Genomic DNA, 27,902 nt, shown 5'->3' with positions numbered 1-27,902 from the left:
CTATGACAATCGTCTTTATCAAAATGGGTAAGTACTTGCTCATAGACTTTGTTTTGTTTGTAGGATTTACCCATCTCGAGGAGCGCACCTGCCTTGGAACACCTTCATTGAACAGCCTGTATTGGGATGTGACCACCCCTCCCCTCCACCCGCGGAGGAGCACCTATAAATACAAGTGGCCCGTGGCGGAAGGCTCAGTTAATGTGCCGAGGCAGCCTGTGACAGTTGTGTGCATCATTTCTCCGATTAAATTAAGGTAAACACTTTTTTTACATACTATACACATGCATCAAAGAAAAACAGTCAAAGGTGAACAGTTTTTACCGGTTTTTGTAATTTATTACCTGAAAATATCCTATGAATAATGATTTGATAGCTTATAATAAAATTTGAGTAAAAATAAACACAACGTCATATTTTAAATAATGTATATGAAACAAATTTGATTTATTGAAAATTATTCATTTTTATCATAAACGATTTACAAGTTTTCTAAATATACAAAAATATTATGTACATTTTTTTTTCTATGTTATGTATCTTCCACTACTTCATTGCATGTATTGGCATTTAAAAACATTCATTTATAAGAATAAATTTAAATTAATATTCTTATCGCTTAAAAATAGGTAAATTTTGCCATTTTCGGTTTTCACTCAGACTTTTAATTACCAAGATGTTTTTTTTACCGAAAAATAATTTTATAATAGCAAAATAAAGATTCTACGATATTATTAAAAATCTACGATGTTCCATAAACCTATTTGACGATCATATTGTGACTTTAAAAATATATTTTGACATAAATTATATTTATTTAAAAGAATAATTGTAAAATATTTTTAAAATATTTTTTTTAGAGATTCACCAAGCCACTTTGTGTGTCTTGTCGGTGGAGTTCTTTTTACATACGTTTTTTTTTTGTTTTTATCTATTTTAACCTAATATACATACAAATATAAGAGAGAAAATAAAAAATACAAAAATGTAAACTATTTTACAATTTTCATAGAATAAACTCTTGATCATTTACCCATCCCTTTATTTTGTCTTTGTTACATATTTTATTTTGACCTCTAACCTCCGTCGGCAATTAAAAATGTTCGGAACGATATATTGAAGTGTTTGACTCCCGTATTTATTTTTAATTCTTGGGACCATCAAACCTTCGTTTGGGTAAATAGTATCATGGTGTACTAGACTTTATAAAAATTAAATAATTTGGCCGCCTCTGAAGTGGGGTGGTTAGAGCATTTAGCTACCATTTTATACATCTGCAGGTTCAATTCCCGAGGAAACCGAAATAAATATTAACGATTTTAAATTCTAATATTAATTAAATATCCATCTGGACTGGTAGTTGAAGGGCAGAACTGATCACCTTGCATTCGTGTAATTTAAATTCAAGATAAGCAATACGCCGATTATAGTGTCATATTAATGCACCATTCATTTTATTTTTATTTGGTGAGAAGGATAAAAATATTTAAAGATTTATTTTATCGTGTGAAGTTATAACATAACTCTAAGTACAAATAATTATTGACGATACAATGTAATTTCAGTTGCAATTTATCTCTCTAACAGAACATACTGCTCGTGTTTAAGGAGGAAGTACCCTTTAAAAAATATATTTTAAACTGATATTATAGTTATAACTTACTGTGTAAAACAGTAAATATACTTTAAATTATTATATGATTAGTCAAAGTAAGCTAAGTTCTCGTATATATAATAGATAAATCATACTAACTTTAAAAATGAAAAACTTAATTGAAATAAATATCGCTCACTCAAAACAAAAATACATCGCTCAATACAAAAATACATATCGCTCACTCCTTTCGACAACGTCATACATAAAAAAAACTAGGTTTTTCAGGAGATCGTTTTTAAAGTTTAACAATATAATGAAATGTATTAAAAATAAATATCAAGCCACTTCTTGAACGTTTTTCTTTTAACAGATTTTTTCTTTTTAGGTAAAACCTGAAGGTATTTCCTCCATTTGAGAAATATTTAGTATAATTAAAAATAATAATTTGACAATACCTTTCTGCAAACACTTTCCGCCCTGTAGCGGGTAAATATTAAGTTAAAAATATGCCCCTTATGCTGGGATACATACTTTACATGCGCAACTGAAAATTGACGATTTTTTTATATTTGACGTTGTTGAAAGGAGTGAGCGATACGTTGTTAGATACAACACGTTGTTCACCTAATCCACCATTACATATATCTTTTATTATATGTCTTCATTCACGTAAAATCGTAAAATATCAGCGTGACTGCGTAAAAATGTATGGTAGGTATTTGGCATGGTAGACATTTAGTGTGAGATTTCGAAAATTTCCAACCATTTATTGGTGTCAGCTTTTCCATTCGTCTCGCTTAGCTTTTTCTCAGTCACATTTGTTATCCTATCATCGTTTACTGGCTGTCAGTATATTTTTAAAGTTTGCGTCATTCACGCATAATTTGTTAATAAAACACGTTAGATTTTTCTCACCAACGCCTAATAGTCAAATTTGAATATTTTATTTTTATTCGACAATTTAAATATTTCGATAAATCCTGTTTCGTCAATTCTATCAATCAATTTTTTTATATGTTGACGTGTCAATAAACTCTGTCAATAAACTCTGTCAATAAACTTGCGACAAAAAGTGAAAACTGAAATACTTTTAAATTAAAATAAATACGCAGGATATCATAAATTTATGGGTTTATAAGCCATTTATATTTTTTGTTGACAATTATTTGGCAAATAATTTGTTAGTTTTCAAATGTTCTCAGACGCAGAATTTTAAATTTACGCTCGTATTTACAACCCACTCTTATTTATAAGTATACATCGTGTTAAATGAATTTTGATTTTGGGATGTTCGGATATCTTGTACGTAGTTTATAAAATTCAACTTGAAATCTATTATGAAAAGGTAAACCGTTCATTTTACGAATTTTCTATTCATTCGCGTCAAAATTTTTAGACTGCATCTCATATATTTTTAAAAATCGTGAAAAAAAATATTAATATTTTTTTTTAACTCAAATAATACCTACGAATAATTAATAATAATTGAATACATACATATCGCTCACTCCTTTCAAGAAAGTCATAAATCAAAAAACTTGATTTTTCAGGAGAACGTTTTTAATGTTTTAAAATATAACACAATGCACTAAAAATAAATATCAAGCCACTTATTGAACAATTTACTGTGCAACATATCTTTTTAGGTAAAATCTGAAGGTTTTTTTTCCATTTGAAAAATATTTAATATATTTAAAAAATATTAAACAATACATTTTCTTCAAAATGCGAAAACAACATTTTCTGCCCTGTAGCGGGTAAATATTAAGTTAAAAAAATGCCTGTTTTGCTGGGATATAGTACATTTTCTGGGCATTTTAAAAACATGCATAACCGAAAATTGACGATTTTCGATTTATGACGTTCTTGAAAGGAGTGAGCGATATGTTTTAAACACATTTTACAACTTCAGATAACATTCACACTCTTTTTAATGCATTTTTTTATCTACGTATAGTTTGATTTTCGTTATTTCTTTAAAAATAATATTTTTCACGTGTGAGCATATCGTAGTCATACAGGAGAAAGTGACCAAGTGCATTTCTTACAAAAACGTGATCGTTGACTATTTTATATATTACTAGCTTAATATTGCCCTGAAAAAAATCCCAATGAATTTTAAATTTGGAAGTATAATATATTGACTTATTAAAAATCACTAACTGCATTGATATTTATTTTCTTGCCAAGCAAAAGTGACTTAAATGGACCTCCTGAACATTTTACATTTTGTTAGTTAGTCACTTTCTCCTGTACGACTACGAAATATAAAGCGTTTCTTACTAAGACATTATTATTTTTTTATTTATTCATGTATTTATTTCGTAACTCAATTATATTTAAACTACTCAAAAAATTGCATTATCTATTTTTTTTCTAAGTAAATAAACTTGATTCGTCCAGAACATTGACTTATTGTCAAATGATAAAAATTCCTAAAGAAGAATAGAACATTTTCGCTCACACGATGAAAAATAAATGTCTCAAAAGTTGCAGTTTAGTTTTTGGCAAGTTTCGAAATTGACCCATTGAAATTCGAGTCACGGCAAACAATGGATTTTGAAACGGCATCATGACGTCATTATGTATAATAATATGCAAGGTAAAGCTATATTTAGCAGCAAGCACATAGTTAGTGACCGCGTTCGATGCACTTACTCTACTTTAGTTAAACTTTCCTGTATCACTTCCGTCAGCGCATCTTGTGTGGATCTGCCGATAAAACACACTTCTAAGTCGGAACTATCGGCTGGTCGACACTTTCACTCGCGGCGTATAACTTGAAACTATAGTTAAACACGGTAAATGTGTTACTTATTGATTTGGCATTAACTTTCTGAAATAAAATAATAATAATAATAATAAAACCCTTATCCGCACCCCAATGGTGCATAGGGCACTGCGTCATATAAACGCAGTGTTATCTTGATCGTTTACACATGAAGGAAAGGTGATCAGCCCTCCGCTTCAGGTACCAGTCCAGGGTAATATTGAAAAAATATGACAGTGAAAAAATCACTTATATTTATATTACCCCCTTGGGAATGGAACCCGGGACCTCCAGAACGGTAGCCAAGCGTGCTGAACATTACACTACGGAGGCGTAACATAACATAAATAACATAACGATAACATAAAAAATAATATAATAATATAATTACATTTTGTTATCTCAACAATCAAGATTGTGTGAAAAAATGCATCATAAACGATTAAGTAGTCCTTACTCGCAATAATTAAATGAAAAAAATATGTTTTTTAGAATGTATATTTAAAAAAATACTTTTATATATTTTTTTTACTTTTTTACTTTTTTTAACCCCTTACAATTACTCATTTCTTTTCAAAGTCGTATGTTTATTTTGTCCGCCTCCGTAGTGTAATGGTCAGCACGCTCGGCTACCGTTCTGGAGGTCCCGGGTTCGATTCCCAAGGGGGGTAAAATAAATATTAGTGATTTTTTCACTGTAATATTTATTCAAAATTACCATGGACTGGTACCTGAAGCGGAGGGCTGTTCACCTTTCCTTCATGTATAAACGATCAAGATAACACTGCGTTTATATGACACAGTGCCCTATGCACCATTTGGGTGCGGATAAGGGTTTTTTTATATTTATTTTGAAGAAAACTTATTTTTTCAAGTTTAAAGAAAAAAATTAAATACGTCAAAATAAGTTACCTAGGCTTAAAGAAAATTAAGTTGCGATTTATCGTATTATGATTTATGCTGGGCCTTGAGAATAATTCGCATTAAAATCGATCATTGTGTGAAAAGTGCGTCATAAGCGCTTATTTTATAGAAATATTTCTTAAGTACCTGTATATGTATTAATACCTGTATATGTCTTAAATACCTGTATATGTATTAAATACCTGTATATGTATTAAATACCTATACATCATGGTTATTGTGGTTATGCGGAGAGCTGTGAAAACCCGGAGAATGAGGCCCTAAACATTAAAGGCCTGGCAAAGCTTTGTCTATCTCTTTGTATTCGTTTCTTCTTCAGTACAATACAATATAAAGTAACCATCTTTTGTGTTAGTGTCATTGAACAAATTCCAAACGCACTTAACCTTACCCATATTCTATCGGAACACATTGGGTGCTTACTGTAACGTATTTTTAATGCAAATGTAATGGATTTTAAGTTTGCTACAAAATAAATAAATTACATAATAAAAATGTTACTCTGTTTTAAAATCACTTTAAATATTTAATTTTAACTTGATTCAAAACCGATAGACTTGAATATTTTATTATAACTGAATATTTATAATAAAATATTCAAAGTGATTTTAAAATAAAGTAACATTTTAATTATAAAATGGAAAATCACAAATTTAGTGCTTCAAATATAAATTACAAATAAATTACGTTAAATAAGATGGAAACACGAAATAAATAATACAAAAAAAACACCAAAAATCATATCAATTACAAGTATTAAAGAGCTCTCCTCTCCAAGCACAAGAGTCTCATTTTTTGAGATCGTAACTAGTATAAGATATTTTAAAATTAGAAATGTCTAGCAAACGAATAAATTATAATATTTTTTGTAACTATGAAATAAAAACATACAAAAAATGGAAAACAAAAAGGTTTAAAGCGCCCTTAAGACGAAATTTTGCAAAATTTCCGCTAAATAAATTAGCCAATTCGTATTAATATGATGGCCAGACTTCATCTTTGTTGAGCTGTCAATATAAATTGCTGCTATGGGAAGAAATATAATTTTTTGAACTTTTTTTTATTACTTAAACCAGCCATCACTTAAAATTAGTCGTAAGCCCTGTATATACCCAGACTTCCGTATTCTTCAATTCGTCAATAAAAATAACTTCCAATGTATATTATTAATATTCAGAAGAAAACCCCAAATTAGTGTACAAGGATTTGGACTTATTTATCACTTAAACCAGCCTATTCCATATTATTCTTCATCAATCTTGATATGTCAATATAAATAACCCTTGAATGGAGAAACCCAGATTTGTAAACAAGGATTTGGACACACTGAAAATGTTGTGAATATTTTCCTGACAATATCAGTAAGACCGGACGCTTTGAATATTATGTATTATAAACGTGAAAAATTACATAAGTTCGGTAATTTTTCCCGCCAGTTCGAGGTTTCGCTCTTGACCATGAGTTGGCATAATTTGAAACTAAAGAGCTTTATGCAATGTCTTCCGGTGACTCATGAATACATATCATATTGTGATTACATAAAACATATTAGTTTCGGTAGCTTTGCGGTGACTAAACATTCATAAATGTTTATTCATAAAGTAAACGAAAAGTGACAATATGGTATATTTTCACTCGACACTAATATCGTATTTCCGCGCGCAATTTTTTCATAATGTGTATTGGAATTAGTTTTTTAGAATATAATATTACGTATTAAATAATATTTCTACATATTTTTTCAAACTTTTAATAACTCTTTTATTTTGAAAACCTTATATTTATTAGGTTTAACTTTTGTACCGACATTTCTTGGTGGAACAGCATTTATATAATAAAATAATTACAAACTTATATAATTTTTTCCACATAAATTTTATTTGACCAGCGACCGGGTTTTGTTGTAACCGATATTACCAGTCTAATGATGTCGGTTACGACGGAACCTGGTCGCTGATCAAATAAAACAAAGTTTATTTTTTACTCTACCATTTATTTATTTCTAATTATTTAATTCTAACTTAACTTTCTAACTATTAAATACTAATTTGTATGCATTTCAAACCATTATATTAAAAAAAGATTTTTTTAACACAAAAGCGGTATTTTAATAAAATAAAAACAATTACTTAGAATGTTACCTGGGTTTAAAGAAAATTAAGTTGCGATTTATCGTAAGTGCCTTAAATAAGTCAAACAAAATTGCAATATGAAACATTATTAAAAACATTACAAAAAATGGATATTTGTTTGCCATTCCATTTATCTTTTGCGCATAGATAGCCTTCGAAAGCTCTTGTTAATTCTTTAAATTAGCATCACTTATGACGTTTTTTTAAAACAATATTTTTTATATAGAAATTTAACAGAACATTAACATAAATACATTTACAATAATGAATAACAAAAAACAGGTAATTGTAACATTCAAATTACAAAATATCACAAATGTTAAATGAGTTAAAAATAAACAGCAACAATAAAATATAACAAAAGTTAAAAAGATTAATAGGCAGACTTAATTTAGAGCCAAAGTAAAAATAATAAATAAATAATATACTATTCTTATAACAAATTAATGTACTATTCTTCACATTTCTAAGTCCATTTATACCCTTAGTGGGGGACAGAAGGCTGAAAAAGAATGAGATCATTTAACGAAGAAAACTTTAAAATATTAAACATTTTTTTAAATCAAATCGTCTTGTCAATATGACTTACGATTTACTTTCTTTCTCCAGTCAATATAAATCTTAGTTAGATTGTCAAAAGTATATAAACTGTCGTTTTTACTATATTTTATTCAATATATTAATTTATTTCAGCTTGAAGATGAAGATGATAGTAGGCCTAGCAGTTCTGGCGGTAGTGTGCGCAGCTGCGAATGCGCAGTTCGCCAACGGAAGGATCTTGGAGCCCCCAGAACCCAGCGCATGTGCACAGAGAATCATCCACGAGAGATCACCTGATGGTAAGCTTTCATATTCATTCAACTAACTCAGGTTCCCAAAGTGTGCGCCGTAGAAAGTCAAGAGGGGCGCCGTGAGTCGATGCTCTATCATTATCCGAAACCACAAATATTCTCGGGTACCTATAAAGCAACAATTTATATTTTTAGACCTAGCATTTTTCTATCCAACTACTATTATTGTAGGTACCTATTTCTTTCGACTGTAATGTATATATACATACGTATATAGTCACATTATCTATTCCAAATAGCTTACTAAAGGAGGGCGACGTGACAAAATACTAAACTTGTAAGTGCGCCGCAGGCTGAAAAAGATTGGGAACCCCTGAACTAACTCTTGTTTGGAGCATACTGTTAATGGAATTGGAACGTGCACTATCGGGCAGGCAGAACGGGGGCGGCTGCTGGCGTTTGAGATGTGGTGCTACAGGCGCATGTTGAGGATTCATTGGTCGGAACATGTAGGGAACAACGAGCTATTCTGCTGTTCTCTACCTCATAAATTTTGTTTTACTGTTCTTTCCTCACTCATTCGATCCACATGTCCAAACCATCTCAACACAACTTTGCATTACTCTTGCATTATTTTATTAATTTGAACTGATTTCATCTATAGATCTCAGCTGTCCAAACTCAAAACACAGTCAGGGACTTTTTTGTTGTTGTACGTTTTATTTGCATTTTTGGACTAAGTACATTCTACTTAGTCCAAAAATGCAAAAAAACGTACCTACTACAAAAAATGTCCCTTACTGTGCTTTAAGTTTGGACAGCCGATCTTGCCATAGCACATATAATATATTTGCAATTAAAGCATAAATACACATAATAAATATATTTAGACCAAATGTTCACAAACGTTCAACCCATGAGTGACATAATGGATTAAACAGTGAATGTTACACGTATATAAAAGTGATGACTTAAATCACCCTATAACAGGCCGTATGGTCTATAAATGCCCAGAGTTTCATATCATCTATGGTCAGATATAAATAAAAAATCTTGGCAAAACTCTAATCAAATATATCATAATATATCGTCGTTAGGGTAAAAATCCGGTCGTTGATAAATAAAAAATTGATAAAATCTGTTTGATACTTCTCGTAATAATAATAATTAAGAAAACAGCAACACGTTTACAAATATGATAATATTATGAAAATAAACACATGTATATATATCCGACATCCAACACACTCTTACATAATCCTAAGCGGTGATAAAAATAATAATAAATATAAAAAAAAACGTCCCATTTTCTCGTATAAATTTCTCGGAAGCGTTCAATCGAAAGTCGTGGGATAAGACAGACAAGTAGGTAGGTACCGGAGGCAGGTAGGAGCAAGTTTTTTTTTATGGAAAAAGAAATCACAGGTGTTGTCGAGTTTTGTATAATATTACAGTGTATTCACGTGAATGGTCCCATCCCAAACCTTCGAGGTGAACGGTCTATCCTTGAACTTGCTCTCCAGCGTGGGTAGAGGAGTTTACAGCATCTCCGGTCACAGGCGACATAAGAAGAAAATAATCAGCAAGATAATAATGCCACGAAACAATCAATTATTGATGAAGATACTATTATTTGTCTGGTATTAAAAAATATTTTTAAGTTGATAAATAAAAATAATTAAATTATAAATCGCATCGAGTTGTGGTCCCGTGGTCAGAAGAGTTTACAGCATCTCCGGTCACAGGCGTCATACGAAGAAAATAATCAGCAAGATAATAATGCCACGAAACAATCAATTATTGATAAAGACACTATTATTTGTCTGGTATTAAAAAATATTTGTAAGTTGATAAATAAATTTAATTAAATTTTAAATCGCGTCGGGTTGTGGTCCCGTGATCAATGTCACGGACTCAGCAGTCAGAGTTAGTGAGATCGAACCCACTCAAACACAATTTGATACCTTTTTTTAAAATCTGGAATATATCCAATTATATGAGTTATTTTTTCATATATTTTTTTGACATCTCAAAGACTCCATTATCTGTGCCTTGATTATCTGAAGTGTTTTAAAAAGGAAAATAATAATAATTTTGTATAATTTATATAGCCTAATTTTTATATTATTTTTTGAGATCTCAACATAGACGAAGAAGAATATGGAAGTCTGGGCATTTACGGGTACGTAAATACGACCGTCATAGGCTGCTTTAAGTGATCATTTTACACACGTGTAACATTCACCAATTCTACCCACGATTGACAATCACAAAATACATAGTATTTTTTTCTCTGAACAGATTTCTTGCTGTAATTCTATTACTATTAATTAATGTCTAATCCAGAGGAATGCGAGACACAAGTAAGCACTCATCTTATCAAAAGCTTTTGAAATTCCAGTTCCACGAAATGAAATGATTTCCTGTAAATCCAGTTTCGTAACTATCACATATCACTGTCACTTTTTGTATCACCTTCCTTTAGTACGGCCGGTAGGTAGGTACTACGCGCAGTCGGCAATCACATGAGGTAATTCCTCGTGACATACGGGTTAACCCTTTTCACGCTTTGCCCGTACCACATACGGGCACAAGAATGGGTCTTTGCGGATTTGCTCGTATCTGGAACTGACACAAAAATGGACCTTTGTAGAATTGCCTATATTTGGAACTTACACAACAATGGGTCTTTGCAGATATGCCCGTATCTGGAACTGACACAAAAATGGATGTTTGTAGAATTGACCATATCTGGAACTGACACAACAATCGGTCTTTGCGGATTTTCCCGTATCTGGTACTGACACAAAAATGGGCCTTTGTGGATATCTGGTAGGGGGACCAAAAAAAATGGGCCTTTACGGATTTGCCCGTACCTGGTACGGGCACCCCAGCAAAAAAATAGCTCAAATTGATTTTACCGTAGTAACAGTGGTAGTACTTGATTATAATGGAGTTATAGGCTAGAAATACTACATGGAAAAATCTTTGTGTATCTAAGATTAGTTTTAAAAGTAGTTAAAAAATCTTCTTAGTTTAAATAATCGATAAAAATATTTTTTAAATCATTATAACTGGAAAATATCGGTATTTGACGCCTTGTGTAATGCATTATTTTATTATCAGAAATATTAAAAAACCTCCTATTTTTACAAGTAAAACTTTCATTAAAACTCTTCAGTCAAAGGGTTAATAAACCACAGCCGGGGTACTACAAAGACTTGTGATGTTTAGAGAGTAGTTTAACCTGTTGCAACATCTTCTGCTTCAATTATATCCTGTCAAATTACTACCATATCGAAATCATTGCTTGAATTATTAGTTATTGTGGGATTACTGCAGAGTTGACCTACCATTAGACATGAGTCGTACGTATACGACCTGATCTTAACCGTTTTAGTACTGAAATATTTTCTTGTATTTATTTATTTAAAATGTACAGAAAATAAATAAATGCATTGGCGGGCTTATTGCTAAAATGCAATATCTTCCAACCAACCAAAAACAGACTTATGATATTGATCAAAACGTTTGGTACAGCTGTTTGCAATCAGAGGGTAGATAGTACTTTTAAAAAACATTTAAACATTAAAAAAAACAAAATACAAGATATGATAATATTATATATGCGAAGGAAAAATGGAGTTTAGGGAAGGAGGTCGATGGAAAAAACTAAGGGAGGGAAAAAACTATATAAATAGTATGCTAAAATTGCTGAAGACTTTTTGTGGATAAATGGTCCATTTTGAATTTCGTGAACATCGTACGGGCGAAAGAAATAAGTTTTCACATTAAATATATTTCAATTTTTCGATTGAAATTAGTTAAAATTCTTTATTTCTGAATATTATTGACGATTCAGGACTTCAGAAACTCGCACTTTTATATTCTCATTCATCTATTATAATGTTGAGATATCAATATTTAAAAAATATAAATATACATACAACTCCTGACTGGACAAGCCCCAGGTTTGTTAACAATGATATCGAGACATTCAAAATATTTTGAATTTTATTTTAGTTTTTATATTTTTACATTAAATTTGACTAATAAAGAATCTTCGATAAGAAGTCAAATGTACCCCGAGCAACAATTTTTAAAACCATTGAAATAATATTATTTCCATATTTTATAAAATAATTACGATATAAATAAATTATTTTATTAATAAAAGAAAATTTGCACATGATTTGAATAAGTTATAAATCATAATAAGACAGTGAAAGTGTTTTTATAGGCTGTAATGATCAGCGATAATTATTTTTTATTGATCAATTATCATTTAAACACAATGCCTTACCCAAAAATATTATTACGCTTTCATATAAAATCTGAATTATACAGTTAATTTTAAAGTATTTATATTTAATATATCGTAACATAACACTCTATTATTTTTTCATCTACTGGTATATAAATTTAAAGTATATAAAACGCAATTTTACTTATTGAAATAAAAATAAATATTTTATCTTTTTTACCCGCATAAATGCAATATCGCTGTGTTTTATTGTGAAACTAGAAAATTCTTTATCAATTTTGAGACACTATTTAGTATGCACTACAGCAGAGGTTCCCAACCTTTTTGTGCTCCAGAGCACATTCCAAAATATCGGTAAGGTGGCGGGCGCCACCTATTTTTAATCGACTTATTTTTAAGTACTGTCAGTAAAGGAATCACTCATACATACAATATCGCAAACATACGGACGTATTTAATAAAGCTACCAAAAAAATAATCTAACAAATACATAAACACATTGCGAGACCGAGTAAGAAATACCGACATCCGGAGCATGTGTAAGACGGAGGATATCGTGAGGAGGGGACGACAACGAAGGCGATACTGGAATGACCATATAAACAGAATGTCAGAAGACAGACTTCCACGTATCGCCCTTCAAGGAAACCCTGAAGGACGCAGACCCCCAGGCAGACCTCCGAAAAGATTGAAATACAGCTGGGAGTCCACATCCCAAGAGCGACTTGCGGAGGCACAAACAGATCCCTAGGATCTGCAAAAAGAAGAAGAAAAGAAGAAAAAGAAGAAGAAATAAATAAATATAATTGACATTTTTAATTACGAATCATTCCACGGGCGCCATGCGGCCATGGTGCCCGCGGGCACGGGGTTGGGAACCTCTGCACTACAGCAATAGGGAAACTAATAATATGCTCGGCAAAATTTCTGCATGATTTAATTTATAGCAGTTCTAACCTCAATAACCCTATCTCACTAACCAAACCTCGTAACCTTACTCTAACCCCGTAACGTAGTGTTCGGCATAAACACGGAAATTTAATCATGAAATTTCGCATCATTCAGTCATGTCGTATTTGATTGCATGTCATAAACAATTTTCTCTCATATAATTTTATAAATAAATATTACAAAATGTCACGGGCAAACCAGTGAGGGGATATTATTATAATTTAGTGTACGATGAAATAAAAATAAAACATATTTACGACATTTCGAGTGCGTCCAAATATTTGTTCACAAATCTGGGTTATCTCCAATTATAGGAGTATTTTTCATGTTATTTTTTGACATCTCATCAAAGATGAAGAAGAATATGGAAATCTGGGCATTTACGGGGCTGACGACCGTCATAGGCTGGTTTAAGTGATCACTTTACACACGTGTAACAGTCACCAATTCTACTCATTATTGACGACCACACTACTCAAATTCTTGGAATTTCTATATATATGCATCAATTTTGAAACATTGTTCTTGAATCACTAGAAGTTCATTAGAGACATCTGTTGGTGAGATGAAAAGAAGCTTTTCATTGAGCAGATACTCTTTTATTAGTATGTGAGGTCCGAATCTTGGATTATAATCACACACATGAGAAACGCCAGAAAATGTCATTTTCATACTAATATTTACTCCTCTTAAAATTAATATTTACTTTTGTATGGATTATGTATTGATTAAAAGCTAACTTAAAAGTGTACAAATGGCATCTACACTTTTTTCGCTTAAATCAAAGAATGGGTTCAAAGCCCGACGATTAACAATATAGGGTGAATTTAAAGATGTCGAATTCCTTTATAATAAATTACGACCTACACGTTCACTGCTCACTTTCGATTTCCAGGTAACTGTAAAAAGAAAGCAAGGCAGGAATATCCGCCAACAATAATTCAGGTTCACATAATCTACCTTGGTTTTTTTGCCATCATTCATGTCAAAATTATGCGCGCAAAAACAAGGCTGTTGAATTTATGGACAGAGAGAGAAAAGCCAAGGAGTTACTTATTAAAACAACATGGGAGATACATACGTGGCATTTCCATAGATATTTACCGCAATCTCTTTACTTACGAATGATATATTATAAACCTATAAAATTTTATCTAAAAATTAACTACGAAGCAGGCTACCATGTACCTATCAAAGTTCATGAATGTACTATTAAAAACCTTTCATTTTACTTTTTTTCAAATATCTTCATTCTGTAATTCAATAACATCATAACTTTGACGGATATGAGATAAATGATACAAATTTAATTGGAATAGGTTAATGAAAGCATGAAATCGATAACTTAATAACATCGACAAGTATATAATACAAATTTAATTGGAATAAGTTAATGAATTTTGGATTCACGGTTATCTAATATATCATTTGATTAAATTGTCATTCGTAATTAATATATTAGAAATATGTTTGAAATTCTACGTTTCACGCAATACTGTTAAAACAGTATGTATTGTAGGAATATAAAGAAAACTTATTATTTCAGCAATTTTCATAATAAATTTCTAGCGCATGAATAGGACATCTTTAAAAAATGTCCCCAAGAAAGTCACCATCTACCTATTGTTCTTATTTATAAAAAAATGAGCATTTCGAGCAAGTAGGGACGTTTCGTTTTGCCCATGGATTTTTTTCGATATGAACATGCAGTTGTTATAATCCCAGTCTCTCTCTTTTTACATCTACACAGCATGTAGATGACCAATTATTTTTTACCAAATATCGAACGCACCTGTGTTGCCATGATATGATGTGATCAGACTCGATAATTTGTCCAGATTTCCCCAGCTGACTACAGACTGCATGTTTAATACAAAAGGTTACTTCAAAGCGAGGTGTGGTCAGGTGATACTCCTAAATAACGTGCAAATGGTCATCGCCATGTTGCACAGGTCAATGAAATCGAATACACTTACACACCTACTCCAATGCAAACAATGAATTCGACAAAAAGCAATAAAAAAAATAAAAATTGGGATAATTATTGTCTTTGGTTATTTATTAACAAGCTTAACAACTCATAACGTGACGAATTCTTTTCAAACGCATCCATGACTCGTCATTTTCATTAATGGCTGTCTGTATGTTGAATGAATAAAATGATAAGTTTTTATGTGTGAGAAATAAATATAAATATATATATTTATATAAATAAAAGTAAAGAATATTCCATATCACAGAATATCACAACAATAATTAGCCTTAAAAAGTTTTTTTTTGCAATTTAGCTAGTCATCACCTTACATTTTGACAATTAATCTAAACAAATAATGGTCTTGTCATGCGTAAAATGACGTAAATGTTGAATGAACCAAAAGAAATGAAAATAAATATTAAAGAGAAATAACAAAATCTATCCATTATCAGGCCAACATTTTCTATTCAACATAGATTTAAGCAATTTTTTTATTCTCCATTTTCGGTATTATTTAGTAATTTATCTAATATTCTTAACTTATGGTATTTTTGATAGTTTGGTTGATTTTAGATGTATGTATACATAAGTAACTAACTAACTAACCATCACGCCGCTTCCCCGCAGGGGTAGGCAGAGAGAATCGAACGCCACACCACTCTGTCTTTGCAAACATTCTTTGCCTCTTCTACATTCATGCATCTCCTCATACATACCCTACGATTATTACGACTCCTGACCCGGCCGCTTTCAAGTATTTGACATACCTGATTGTGCCAAGTTTTCCTCGGTCGTCCCCTGCTTCTTTTTCCAACCACATTCGCCTCATAAATTTGTTTAACCGTTCTTTCTTCACTCATACGCTCCACATGTCCAAACCATCTCAACACACCTTTCTTAATTTTATCGATAATGCTTATCTCAGCCTTACATTCTTTCCTTTTTTCATCATTCGAACATCTATCAAACATCGTTTTGCCACACATTCGTCTGAGCGATCGCATTTCGACTGCACTCAGTCTGCTTTCATCCTTCTTTTGCCAACTCCATGCTTCGCTTCCATACATAAGGGTTGGAACCAGAACTCCATTGTGTACTGCCAGTTTAGCTTCCGCTGATAGATAGATTTTTATTTGCTAAAACTGATTTTAGTGCACCATTCACTCTGTTCCCAGCATTCACTCTCCTTTCTATGTCTTTATCAATCTTTCCATCCCTAGAAAACATACTACCCAAATATATGAAATCATCTACCTGTTCCAAAATCTCCCAATTTACTTTATACATAAGTATACATGTAATGGTATAATGGAAATAAACCCACAAATTTAGGCACAGGATAGAGTTAGTTGTAGTTTCTCCCGAGGCATCATTTTTCACCGCGAGTCGACAAACATGAAAAGGAAATCTCTTGTTAAAGTCACAATCACGACTTTTGTATAAACACAAAACGTCACGTAGATATCGAGTACTGGCAGAAGGTATCGTGTAATGAAAAAGTCGGAAAAATTCCGATTCTATTAGCTTTAGTGAAAACGTGCGAATGAGTTAATAATTTGTGAGAAAATAACATCCACGAGGCCATGATCAAATGTGTACCTAGTACGGTGATACCTCGGCTTACGAAATGTTTTCGTTCCGCAAGTTAGCTCGTAACCCAAAGCAATTATTCTCATGATATCAAATCCTTACTCTGGTATTTCTGACCAGTTTGGGCAAGCAGTGCGGTTAGGGACCAGAAAAGGAAAAAATGAGTCGTCAACATACGAGATAGACAAATAATCAAAAAATACAGTAACAAGTTTCCACAATTCTGAAATGTATCGAATCCTTACGCAATCGGTATTTCTAACCATAGGTAATCAGCAAAGTTAACTTTGCATAGTAAATATTTAAGCTATTCACAAACCAAATAATATTCTGATTTTAGAAACATTTCAATGGAATTTATATACTAATCTGTATTTAGCAATGTTTGTATGTGTTGTCACAAGCAATTTACACCTTTTTCTTAATACGAGTTTGAGGTATTTTTACAATTAAACAAGACAGTAAATTACAAAGTGAGATATTGACCTTAACCTAGATGGGTAACCTATTGTAAAACGTTATAATATTGTTATTATACATATGCTTTTATTCATCTTATTCTGCCTAATATAAACACCCAAGTGGTGCAAAGGGCACCGCATCGAATCGATGGACCGAAAACTCGATCGATTGTATGAATGTCCTTTGCGTCATGTTTTCACATTCAAAAGTGGAAAATATTAAATATAATTCAAATGAGTAAAGGTACTCAAAATGAGGTATTACTGCTACGTGGGGAAGGGTATGGAGCATGAATTATAGGTACCATGGACAAGGAAAATAATAATATCAACAATAGTTGAGAGTTGACACACTCTGTGTTTGAGATCATACCCACGCTCGTACTACCCTGTCAAAGTTGTAGAAGTATACATTGCTAACATGTACATCCGTTTAAGGAGTAATTCAATAAAAATCTTTGTAAAATGGATCAATCCATTTCTCAGAAAACGCTTCTGCATAGCAGTACTTTATTGAAATTCTATTCAAAACAATTAAAACTTTTTTTATCAAACAAAAACCAACTATATTTCCACTAATCATCGAAGAAAAGCGTTATTGTCTGGATGTTTTTACGAACGCATCAGATGTTTGAATCAAATAACCCCTGACACTGAAAACCTATGCGAAGATTTTCATCCAGGATTTTTCTATTTTTACTGAAATAAGACATTGAATTCACATTGAATAGATTATAAAGTGTTTTACAAATAAACTATGGGACTCCTTGTTCGTAATCCAAATTTCCATTCGCTAGCCGAGGCATTAGGCCATCACCAGGCAGAATCCTGGGTCCTTCGTAACCCGGGTCGTTCGTATCCCGAGGTTCAACTTTACAAACCGACCACATACCTATATGTAAATTATTTATCTGAATCAAACAATGTAAAGAGACAAGAAGATCTTCTCGGGAATATTAACGAATTATGTAAATTTTGGTGGCGTGTTTCTGAGTCATTGGAATTTCAAAATGTCCTTTAGCTAATTGGATTTTAACACCACTGAGAAAATTATTTAGGCACATATAACTTGATTTGAATGGGAATCACGTATTTTTATGGGTTAATTTATTTAAATTTGACGTGTTGAACAGGGGGCCGGATTTACCCAAGAATCCCCAAATTCCAGGGCCTGATGTGACATTAAAAACTACATAATATGGATAACTTTAACAACTTTACTTGTCGACTTTTGTTTCTTTACTTGTCGACTTTGGCATTTTAAAACTGTTTGTCGATCAGTGTTGTCAGGAAGTTAATGATACCGAAATTAAATTTAATGAATATTATGTGTATACATTACGTACTTAAAACCATGGCATATGTAATCGATGCCCTGCGTCATCACTTAATTACTGTAATGGTGTATGTTTATAAATATGTATGATTTTTTTTATCTACAATATTGCAAATATTATCTTACTCCAAAATACAAAATGAAGAAAAAACTAAAATAATTTTATCCTGTCATTCTTTTGTTTTGAGTCAAATGTTCGTTATTTTTTTCTTTATTTTATTTGCTTTATTTAACTGAACTTTGATTTATCAAAAATCGAGTAGAACAAATATAAATAAAGAATAAAAATAACAACAGCAAAAAATAAATAAAAAAAATATACTCCAGATTTCTAAAGCAGAAATATACCAATGAAAGCAAACGGGGAGATTTCATAAACATGCACAAAATACAACCAACTTTTCATGACCGTTAATAATAAAAAAATAATAAAACATTATTTTAAGTAATAAATCAATGGAAGGAATCCATTGCCGATGGGTTTGGTGTAAATGCGGTACGATTCAATCAAATTAATTGAGGTCACCCATATCGTCAGCTTTCACTGTCAACTGCCATTGTTCACAACGAACACGTTTTTCTCCGTCGGTAATAAAAAATACTTCTTGTGGTTTCTTGATATTGTGCCGCTTCCTTGTATTTCCTGCAACTTTCATCTTTACGATATTTTGATTTATCCGATGATTGACACCTGCATCTACCGATTTAAAAAAAAATTAGGCCAAGTATTCGATAAATCGCAACTTAATTTTCATTAAACCCAGGTAACATTTGTCGTGATTGAATTTTTTGGTTAAAATACTATTTTTGTATTAACAAAATAAGTTTTTCTTCGAAATAAATATATGATTTTGAAAATAACATAGTTTTTGAAATAAGGTGTTTAAAAAAATATATACATATCTTCATCTTTCTTCTTCAAACCCTTATCCGCACCCCAATGGTGCATAGGGCACTGCATCATATAAACGCAGTGTTATCTTGATTGTTAACATATGAAGGAATGGTGATCAGCCGCCCGCCTCATGTACCAGTCCAGGGGAATATTGAATAAATATTAGAGTGAAAAAAATCACAAATATTTATTTTCACCCCCCTTGGGAATCGAACCCGGGACCTCCAGCACAGTAGCCGAGCGTGCTGACCATTATACTACGGAGGCAGACGAAAAAATATATATATATTATATATATATATAAATATATACATTAAAAATATATTTTGCCTTTATATATATGTATATATATATATTCTAAAAAATGTTGTAATATCTAAATTCACTACAAAACAAATGAAGAAATGTATATCTACGTATTGTGAAGCTCTTCAAATGTGTAATACAATAGTATACGAAATTTACGACTTATAAAGTAAATGTTGAATTTGATTTAAATTAGATAACATAATCTGTGTCATGAGAAATTTTACACACATACTATAATGAGAGGGACATACGGGACACAATGAGAGTGCTTATTGTAAAGTATTATTTTTGAGTTATTTCATATAATGTCATAAAGTTTATTTTCTCACTTTTCATAGCGTAATAGCAAATTTTTATCACATATTGTGGTTGCAATATATTATCGTATGTGAGTATCGTATACATTTTTTTTAAACTGTAAGAAATGTCATAAAATTTTCCGAATATGTATGTTTATTTTTTGTGAGCTTTTTTTAACATACACTCTAAATGTGATTAAATTCGTTAAAAATATACATTATTTTTAGGCTCAAAAAACGATACTTACGTCGTCGGTATATGACGGTCGGTACTTATCTTCTTCTTACCCTTATCCGCACTCAATGATGCATAGGGCACTGCATCGTCCTGACGCAGTGTTATCTCGGTCGTTTCTTACACGAAGGCAAGGTGATCACTCCTGCGCTTCAGGGACTAGTCCAGGGTAATATGGAATAAATATTAGTGTGTAAAATCACTAATATTTATTTTCACCCCCCCCAGGGGGGATTGGATTCCCAATCGAGCCCGGGACCTCCATCCAGCACGGTAACTATATTTAGTATTTATTACACCACAGAGGCGGTACTTATAGTCGGTTTATAAGTTTTTCTTACACTTTGAGGTTATATGAACATTAAAATGTATAAATAAATACATATTAAACAAAGGGACGAAGATTATAAATTTATTTAGCAGTTATTATTTCAATTGTCATAATTAAGATTTTCACTAAGTAACTTTCAATTTTATTACGCAGACGTATTCTCTTCCTTTCACTAATGAAAAACCATAACATTCCCTTATTTAGAAAAATAGTTTTTGTTAACTTGAAGATACTATGGATAAAAATGTGAGAAAGTATGCAACAAGACGTGTAGAAAAGTTGGTAAAAAGTAGATCTTGCAATTTCCTTGGGAATTTTTCGCAAATGTGTTATAAACTGTTGACAATGGAATCTGCTAGTTTGTTTTACATAACGATGTAATATTTTCACTGGATTTGTGAAATATTTAAATCGAGCTCGACATTCGACATCTATTTTTTTTATTTTTTTTTATTGATCTAAATTGTATGCATTTATTTTAATCACAATTTTAAACATATTTACAACAATTTTTTGCAGAGACCCACCAAGCCACCTTGTGTGTCTTGTCGGTGGAGTTCTTTTTGAATAATTTTTTTATTGTTTTTAACGATTTTAACCTTGCCTAGCCGAATAAGAGAGAAAAATTAAGAATATAAACATTTTACACTTTTCATAAAATTATCTGTTGATCATTCTCCCATTCCTTTATTTTGCCTATGTGCCATATTTTTTATTTTGACCTCGTACGTCCGTCGTCAACAAATTAAAAATGTTCGGAACGATATATTGCAGTGTTCGGCTCCCATATTTACTGTTGATTCTTGGGACTATCAAACCTTCGTTGTGTGTAAATCGTGTATCATGGTTGTGTACTAAAAGATTTCGATATTTTTGTCTAGTTTGTTGTTCAACGATGATACTCATCCACAATATACCACGTACCGGCAGTAATTTTAAATGTTTATGTATCAAGATTGGATTATCCCTTTGATTATATATACGGCTGGATACAATTGTTTTCATATTTGCCCCCCGCAAACTTAATAATCAAAACCTTTACATATCTCTATAGAAGTTTGCTTCTAGATTCTAGATCAGTAGTATCATTAGGTACTTTAAATCCTTCAACAATTACATAAAATTGAAGAAAAAAAACACGATTCATCTATATTTCTAGCATATCTCTTTCTTTCATATTTCCAGGGATTTTTTTTCATGTAGGTAACGCGGTGGAACGGCGTTCCGACACTTTTTTTACGGATATGCATATATTTTTTTAATTTTCAAAATCAATTAGACGGAACAATATTTGCGCCTACGTAATTACAATCTTTATTTATATAATTCGTCAAAATGATAAAATATTGTATTTCAATGAATATTTAAATGAAATTTAATTTTTTTTTTTAAAAAGCTTGACATGATGTGAGTTCCGGGACCTTTTTTGTTTAAAAAAAGACCTGTATTTTTCATAGCAGGAACGAAAACTACACACTCCTTTGAGTTTCGCTTTGAGAAATATAAACTTCAACAGTATAATCATTCATACATAGATAGCTCTAATAAAATATGCAAATGATTAATCCATATCGACAATAAATTTCACTTTACGACCTTTCGATAATCAATCATTAAATTCATCATAATTATTTGAGACGTTGCAAAAAATGCAAAACGTGGTGGCGGTCTACCACTTTCATAGGCCCATAGATCATTGTGGAGACGTCATCGAAGTTACTATTAAAACAATTGTTACCCGCGGAGAGAGTCGATGGCATTCGCTTTCTACGAGTCATATTGCCGATGCAAATTTATTTATTCCGGATGTTAATAAGGCGAGGATTGACGCATAGAAATTGCGATCTATGTCGGTCATGTCCTTTGCCTTGCCTACTAGAAAAGCAATTCTTAAACACCTTTGAATATTTTTCCATGTTGACACCTTAACATATAATATATAAAGAAGAATATGGAAGTCTAGGTATTTACAGAACTTATGACATAGCTGTTTCAGTGATCACTTTACACATCGTCATTTTTATGAACATGTTATCAAAATACCTCTTAATCTTTGATCTATTTTTATAATAAATAACATAAAATTCTTATTGTTTGAACCAAGATGGCAATCAACATGATAATTTTTACTTTGTCTGCAGCCGCTCTAATCAAAATACCTCTTAATCTATGATCTATTTTTATGAACATGTTATCAAAATACCTCTTAATTATTGATCTGTTTTTTATGAATATGTTATCAAAATACCTCTTAATCTTTGATCTATTTTTATGAACATGTTATCAATATACCTCTTAATCTTTAATCTATTTTTATGAACATGTTATCAAAATACCTCTTAATCTATGTTGAATCGCTTTTTAATGAAGATGTTAACAAAATACCGCGTTTTTTTGTTACCAGGCAAGGGATACTACATGGGCTGGCGGGATCCCGAGCTACGCAACTTGGAGGAGGACTGGCTGGGCGGCAGGAACTACTGCAGAAAGCGTTGCATGGACCTCGTCTCCATCGAAACTAGCAACGAGAACGAGTGGATCAAGAGCAAACTGGTCGCTGATAATGTAAGCTTAAGGATTTGATAATTATCTACATAGAGTTGTGGAGGTCCTCACCAAAAAGTTTCATTTCCAATATTGCACATAAAAACTTTTTATGCAAATCTGTTCTGTTTACTGTTTTCTATCAAAATTGTAATCAAAGTTGCAACAAAACGTGACCAATCCTGTGTTAACCCTTTCCACTCTGACCATTTTTTCTCATAACTGATCAGCTACTCTGATCAAAAAAATGCGACGTTTTTCTACCATTAAAATCAATATTTTGGTTCCCTAATTTTGGCACACTCTGTCTGGCAATTCGTATGACCATGTTAATTAAGATTAACTGTATTTATCTGAACTATTTTTTGGTAGAATATATTGGGTGATAGAGAAATCAGTGATTAAAGTTATCTTCCACGAATTTTCTAAAGTTTTCTAAAGAAAACTTCCATGAATGTGTATGAATCTTTTGAGGGCTGGATCTTAATACTGAAGACAAATGATTTAAAAATTCTAATCCTTTGAAATGAAGTATAAAAATTACTAACTTTCTCGTCATCCATCATATTGCTTGTATAATACGACTCGAAAACTCTACTTCGCGATTACCGGTTTCGGAATCATCATTCCTACATCAAGTCAACTATAGACTTCAAAAGTTTTTTTTTTAATACGGTCGTCATTCCTATGCTGTGCCCTATACACTAACTCCTGTCGGATAGGGCCAGAAGAAGAAAAACGAATGAGTTGACTAGTCAACGTATAAGTTTGACAAATAATAAATAAATAAAATAAAACATGTTTTTACATAATTTACAAACTGGTATATCCTGATCACTAATCAGCATGCTTAACTTTACATAGTAAATATTTCAGTTATTCACAAACCAAATAATATTCTGGTTTTAGAAACAATTCGTTGGAATTTAGATCCCAATCTGTATTTGGCAACTTTGTATATATTGTCACAAGGAATTCACACACCTCTTTCTTAATACGAGTTTTTAGGTATTTCCACACCAAAATTTAAAAATATAACGCTCTTTTTTGACATAAAATAATATGGGCCTTTATCTAGGTAGTACCTACTCTAATGCATAAAATAATTGTTTTGAAATATGGGTTATTTTATGATAAATTAATAATAATCTTTTGTAATTTATGTTTTTTTTATGTTCAAGTACTATCTACCCTCTGATTGCCAACAGCTTTGTATGGAATCAAACATTTTGATCAATATCAGTCCATTTTTGGTTGATTGGAAGATATTGCTTTTTAGCAATAAACCCGCCAATATACTTTTTTTCTGTACATGAAGTTTAAATAAAATATTGAATTAAAAAATAAATAAATCAGCCGTAAAATGACAGTCATCACTTGACTATACCATAGAATGATAAGGTATTTGAAAGAATTTTGTTATGTTAAAAACATAAAAGTTTTCCAGTCTGCCTCCGTAGTGTAATGGTCAGCACGCTCGGCTACCGTCCTGGAGGTCCCGGGTTCGATTCCCAAGGAGGGTGAAATAAATATAAGTGATTTTTTCACTGTCATATTTATTCAATATTACCCTGGACTGGTACCTGAAGCGGAGGGCTGATCACCTTTCCTTCATGTGTAAACGATCAAGATAACACTGCGTTTATATGACGCAGTGCCCTATGCACCATTGGGGTGCGGATATGGGTTTTATTATTATTATTATCATTAAAAACATAAAAACCTGTTTCAAAAATTGGATTATAAGACAAAAGAAACTCCGATAAAACTCCGTTTAATAATTTTATATCTCTCTTAATTTTTTGTTCAGTGAAGATTGAAGAAATTATTTTACATTCGAAATTATTTTATATTTGAAATTATATTATTTTCACTGAAAACTTTCTTCTCCTGATATAAGTATTCCAAGAAAAGCCGTGTCATTGTGCGCTTTAAGTTTATGGTCGTCTATTAGACAGGCACTTACGTTTAGCAGTAAAAAAATCTCGCCATAACGCTCCATTCATTGTTGGTCAATTATTTACCTGACAACATTGTTTATTTTCTTTGTTTACATCCGCTGATAAAGGCGCGAAGCAATAAATTTACTCTCGATGACAACGGACGTTTTTTTAGCTGTACGTTTTATTTGTTTATGGCCAGTCAACAACTTTCCCTGCCTACCTTTGTGAGAAGATATACAATATTTTTAATAGGGCAACACTGTTGTTCATAAATGCTGGGTTCGCGCCACTTTGAAGTTATCAATATTAAGATTTTTATTGATATCTCAACACAATGAAGTAGTTATTGAGTTGGGAAAATGGAAGTCTGGATTTTTCAGAGCTTACGCCCTGTCATCGGCTGATTTATGTGATCACTGCATGCGAACGCATCTCACTTTATGAAGATCTCAAGTAACTTCCTAAAAACTTTATCTCCAAAAAACCTCGTGAGTTATCATTTGCGAAATTTGAGCAAAGAGGTTGATTGTCAATCATGCTAGGACGCTGAATCTTTCACGGCGTAGAAAGTGACAGGTCATAAACCAGCCAATGACAGATCGCAAGCTCTATAAATACACACACTTTCATATTCCCATCTCAATTCTTCTTTATGTTGCGATATCAATAAAAATGTCAAATTACAAAAAAACAAACAGCACGAAAAAGGTTTACATAAATTGAAATAAAATAAGCAAACGTGTAAATAGATTTTACGTATAATTATTGACTTCTAATTATTCAAAGTGGCCAAAAATAATTATTATTGATACTAGAATTTATCGACTTATTGTTTCAAAGGGTGGAGGCTTTTTGCAAAAAATCGTATCGGGACCGTTTGAAAATAAAAATGAAATATACAAAATACGCCTGATTTATATGCAATATGGCAAACAATATTGTTTCGTTAATAGAAGGTATTGACGGTGCCAACATTGTATTTTCACTCTAAAATGTGTTTTGTCGGCGAGAAGTATAATAACTCACATTTTATCCAGACAACAATCCAAATTGGGCCTTGCATCAACAGATAGGAGCCTCAAATAGTTTTTTTCATAGTAACAGATTTGCAAAAACACAAATAAGAAGGATCAAAGTGAAAGCCAAAGATGTGTCATTAAAAAATTGTTTAACAATAGTTATTTTATTATTGCTTCTGCACCCCTCGCTTATAATATTTTATATTTCCATCTGCATATCTCATATATTTTGTTTTTAGGTGAAATACATCTGGACGTCAGGTCGCAAATGTGACTTCAAGGGATGCGACCGCCCCGATCTTCAGCCCACTGAAGTCAACGGATGGTTCTGGACCGCCGAGCTGCAGAAACTTGCCCCGACCACCGACAGGCAGCAGAATGACTGGTCTGAGAATGGAGGAATCGGCAGGCCACAACCCGATAATAGGGTATGTTAAATGGCTTTTGATTGATACAATATATAAGTATTTTTACTTACTTTCTGACAATTTAAACAGGTTAAAAAATGCCTGTCATTAAAAATTTAAATCGAGAAGTATAACTCATTTACAACAATCATAAAACATTCATATAGAGATATATATCTATTTGAGTCGCATGGTAGTTGAGCTTCTTGAAATACACGGAATCGCTATTAGTTGTTTACATGAGGCAGAGGCGCCATATTCTTGTAATACAGGATTTAACAAAACAATATTTTGAACGTCCTTCAACAAATAAATAAAGTTCATAATAATAATTCGCTCATTTATAACTGATGAATTCAATAAAAGTCAGTGTTATTATGATGTTTATCAATCTGTTTAATTTTAGAAAAATATTCTACTTTTATGTAGTGTGTTGAGTAGAAACTAACACAAATCATAATTTAAAATAAACCTTAAAATGAATTCCAAATGGCTGTGGATACTGAGCATGTAATGTACTTATCACTTAGATGAAGACTGAAAATCTACAATGATACCTTATTAATTATGTTTCTATTCAATAAGACGCAGCAATAAGACAGAGCAGCTCTTAAAATATTTTTATATTTGTTGATTTGTAAATATTCCAGTTATTTTAAATCAATATACTATTGTGATTTGCAGGAGTTGTTCCAAGGGGGTGCTCCAGAAAACTGCCTCGCCGTCCTCAACAACTTCTACCAAGACGGAGTCCACTGGCACGACGTGGCTTGTCACCACCGCAAGCCCATCATGTGTGAAGAAAATGATGCCCTCCTGAAATATGTCCGATACACCAACCCCAACCTGAGAGTCTAATTTAAATAATGTAAAATAATATTAATTTGCCAATAAATAGTATATTTAAATAAATATAGATATTTAATAAACAGTAAATATTGTTTTTATTATTTAGAATATTGCCAGTAAGCGTTTATTTGATTGTTATTCGTACTCTGTTTTTAAGAATATTCTGTATAAACAATAAAGACTGCTAAATAAATAATACCAAGTTTTATTTCTTCCTCAACCTTTTACAAAAAGATTTTTTTTGTTTTTAATATCATAAATAACAATTTGTTATTACGAA

At 31.7% G+C, this 27,902-nt stretch overlaps 1 protein-coding gene across 1 annotated transcript; it reads left to right on the top strand.

Moving 5' to 3' along the window:
* The first annotated feature begins 68 nt into the window (after positions 1-68).
* LOC148304825 (uncharacterized) lies at positions 69-27,815 on the top strand. The gene is made up of 5 exons (XM_088267677.1): positions 69-256; positions 8,117-8,262; positions 23,265-23,425; positions 26,606-26,794; positions 27,458-27,815. Exons 2-5 carry the CDS (start codon positions 8,124-8,126, stop codon positions 27,629-27,631), a joined length of 663 nt encoding a protein of 220 aa, XP_088123803.1. The 5' UTR covers positions 69-256; positions 8,117-8,123; the 3' UTR covers positions 27,632-27,815.
* The last annotated feature ends 87 nt before the right edge of the window (positions 27,816-27,902 follow it).

The sequence above is a fragment of the Brachycentrus maculatus genome, unplaced genomic scaffold (assembly GCF_059751285.1).
Source record: "Brachycentrus maculatus isolate JH-2025_06_01 unplaced genomic scaffold, ASM5975128v1 h1tg000303l, whole genome shotgun sequence".
Lineage (NCBI taxonomy): Eukaryota > Metazoa > Arthropoda > Insecta > Trichoptera > Brachycentridae > Brachycentrus > Brachycentrus maculatus.
This window is presented reverse-complemented; position numbering and strand designations above follow the sequence as displayed.

Excerpts from the sequence above, each read along its gene's own strand:
- LOC148304825 (XM_088267677.1), top strand. The coding sequence starts at position 8,124 with ATGAAGATGATAGTAGGCCTAGCAGTTCTGGCGGTAGTGTGCGCAGCT. Across the intron at positions 8,263-23,264 it reads CCACGAGAGATCACCTGATG|GCAAGGGATACTACATGGGC; the intron begins GTAAGCTTTCAT and ends TTTTGTTACCAG. Across the intron at positions 26,795-27,457 it reads GGCCACAACCCGATAATAGG|GAGTTGTTCCAAGGGGGTGC; the intron begins GTATGTTAAATG and ends TGTGATTTGCAG.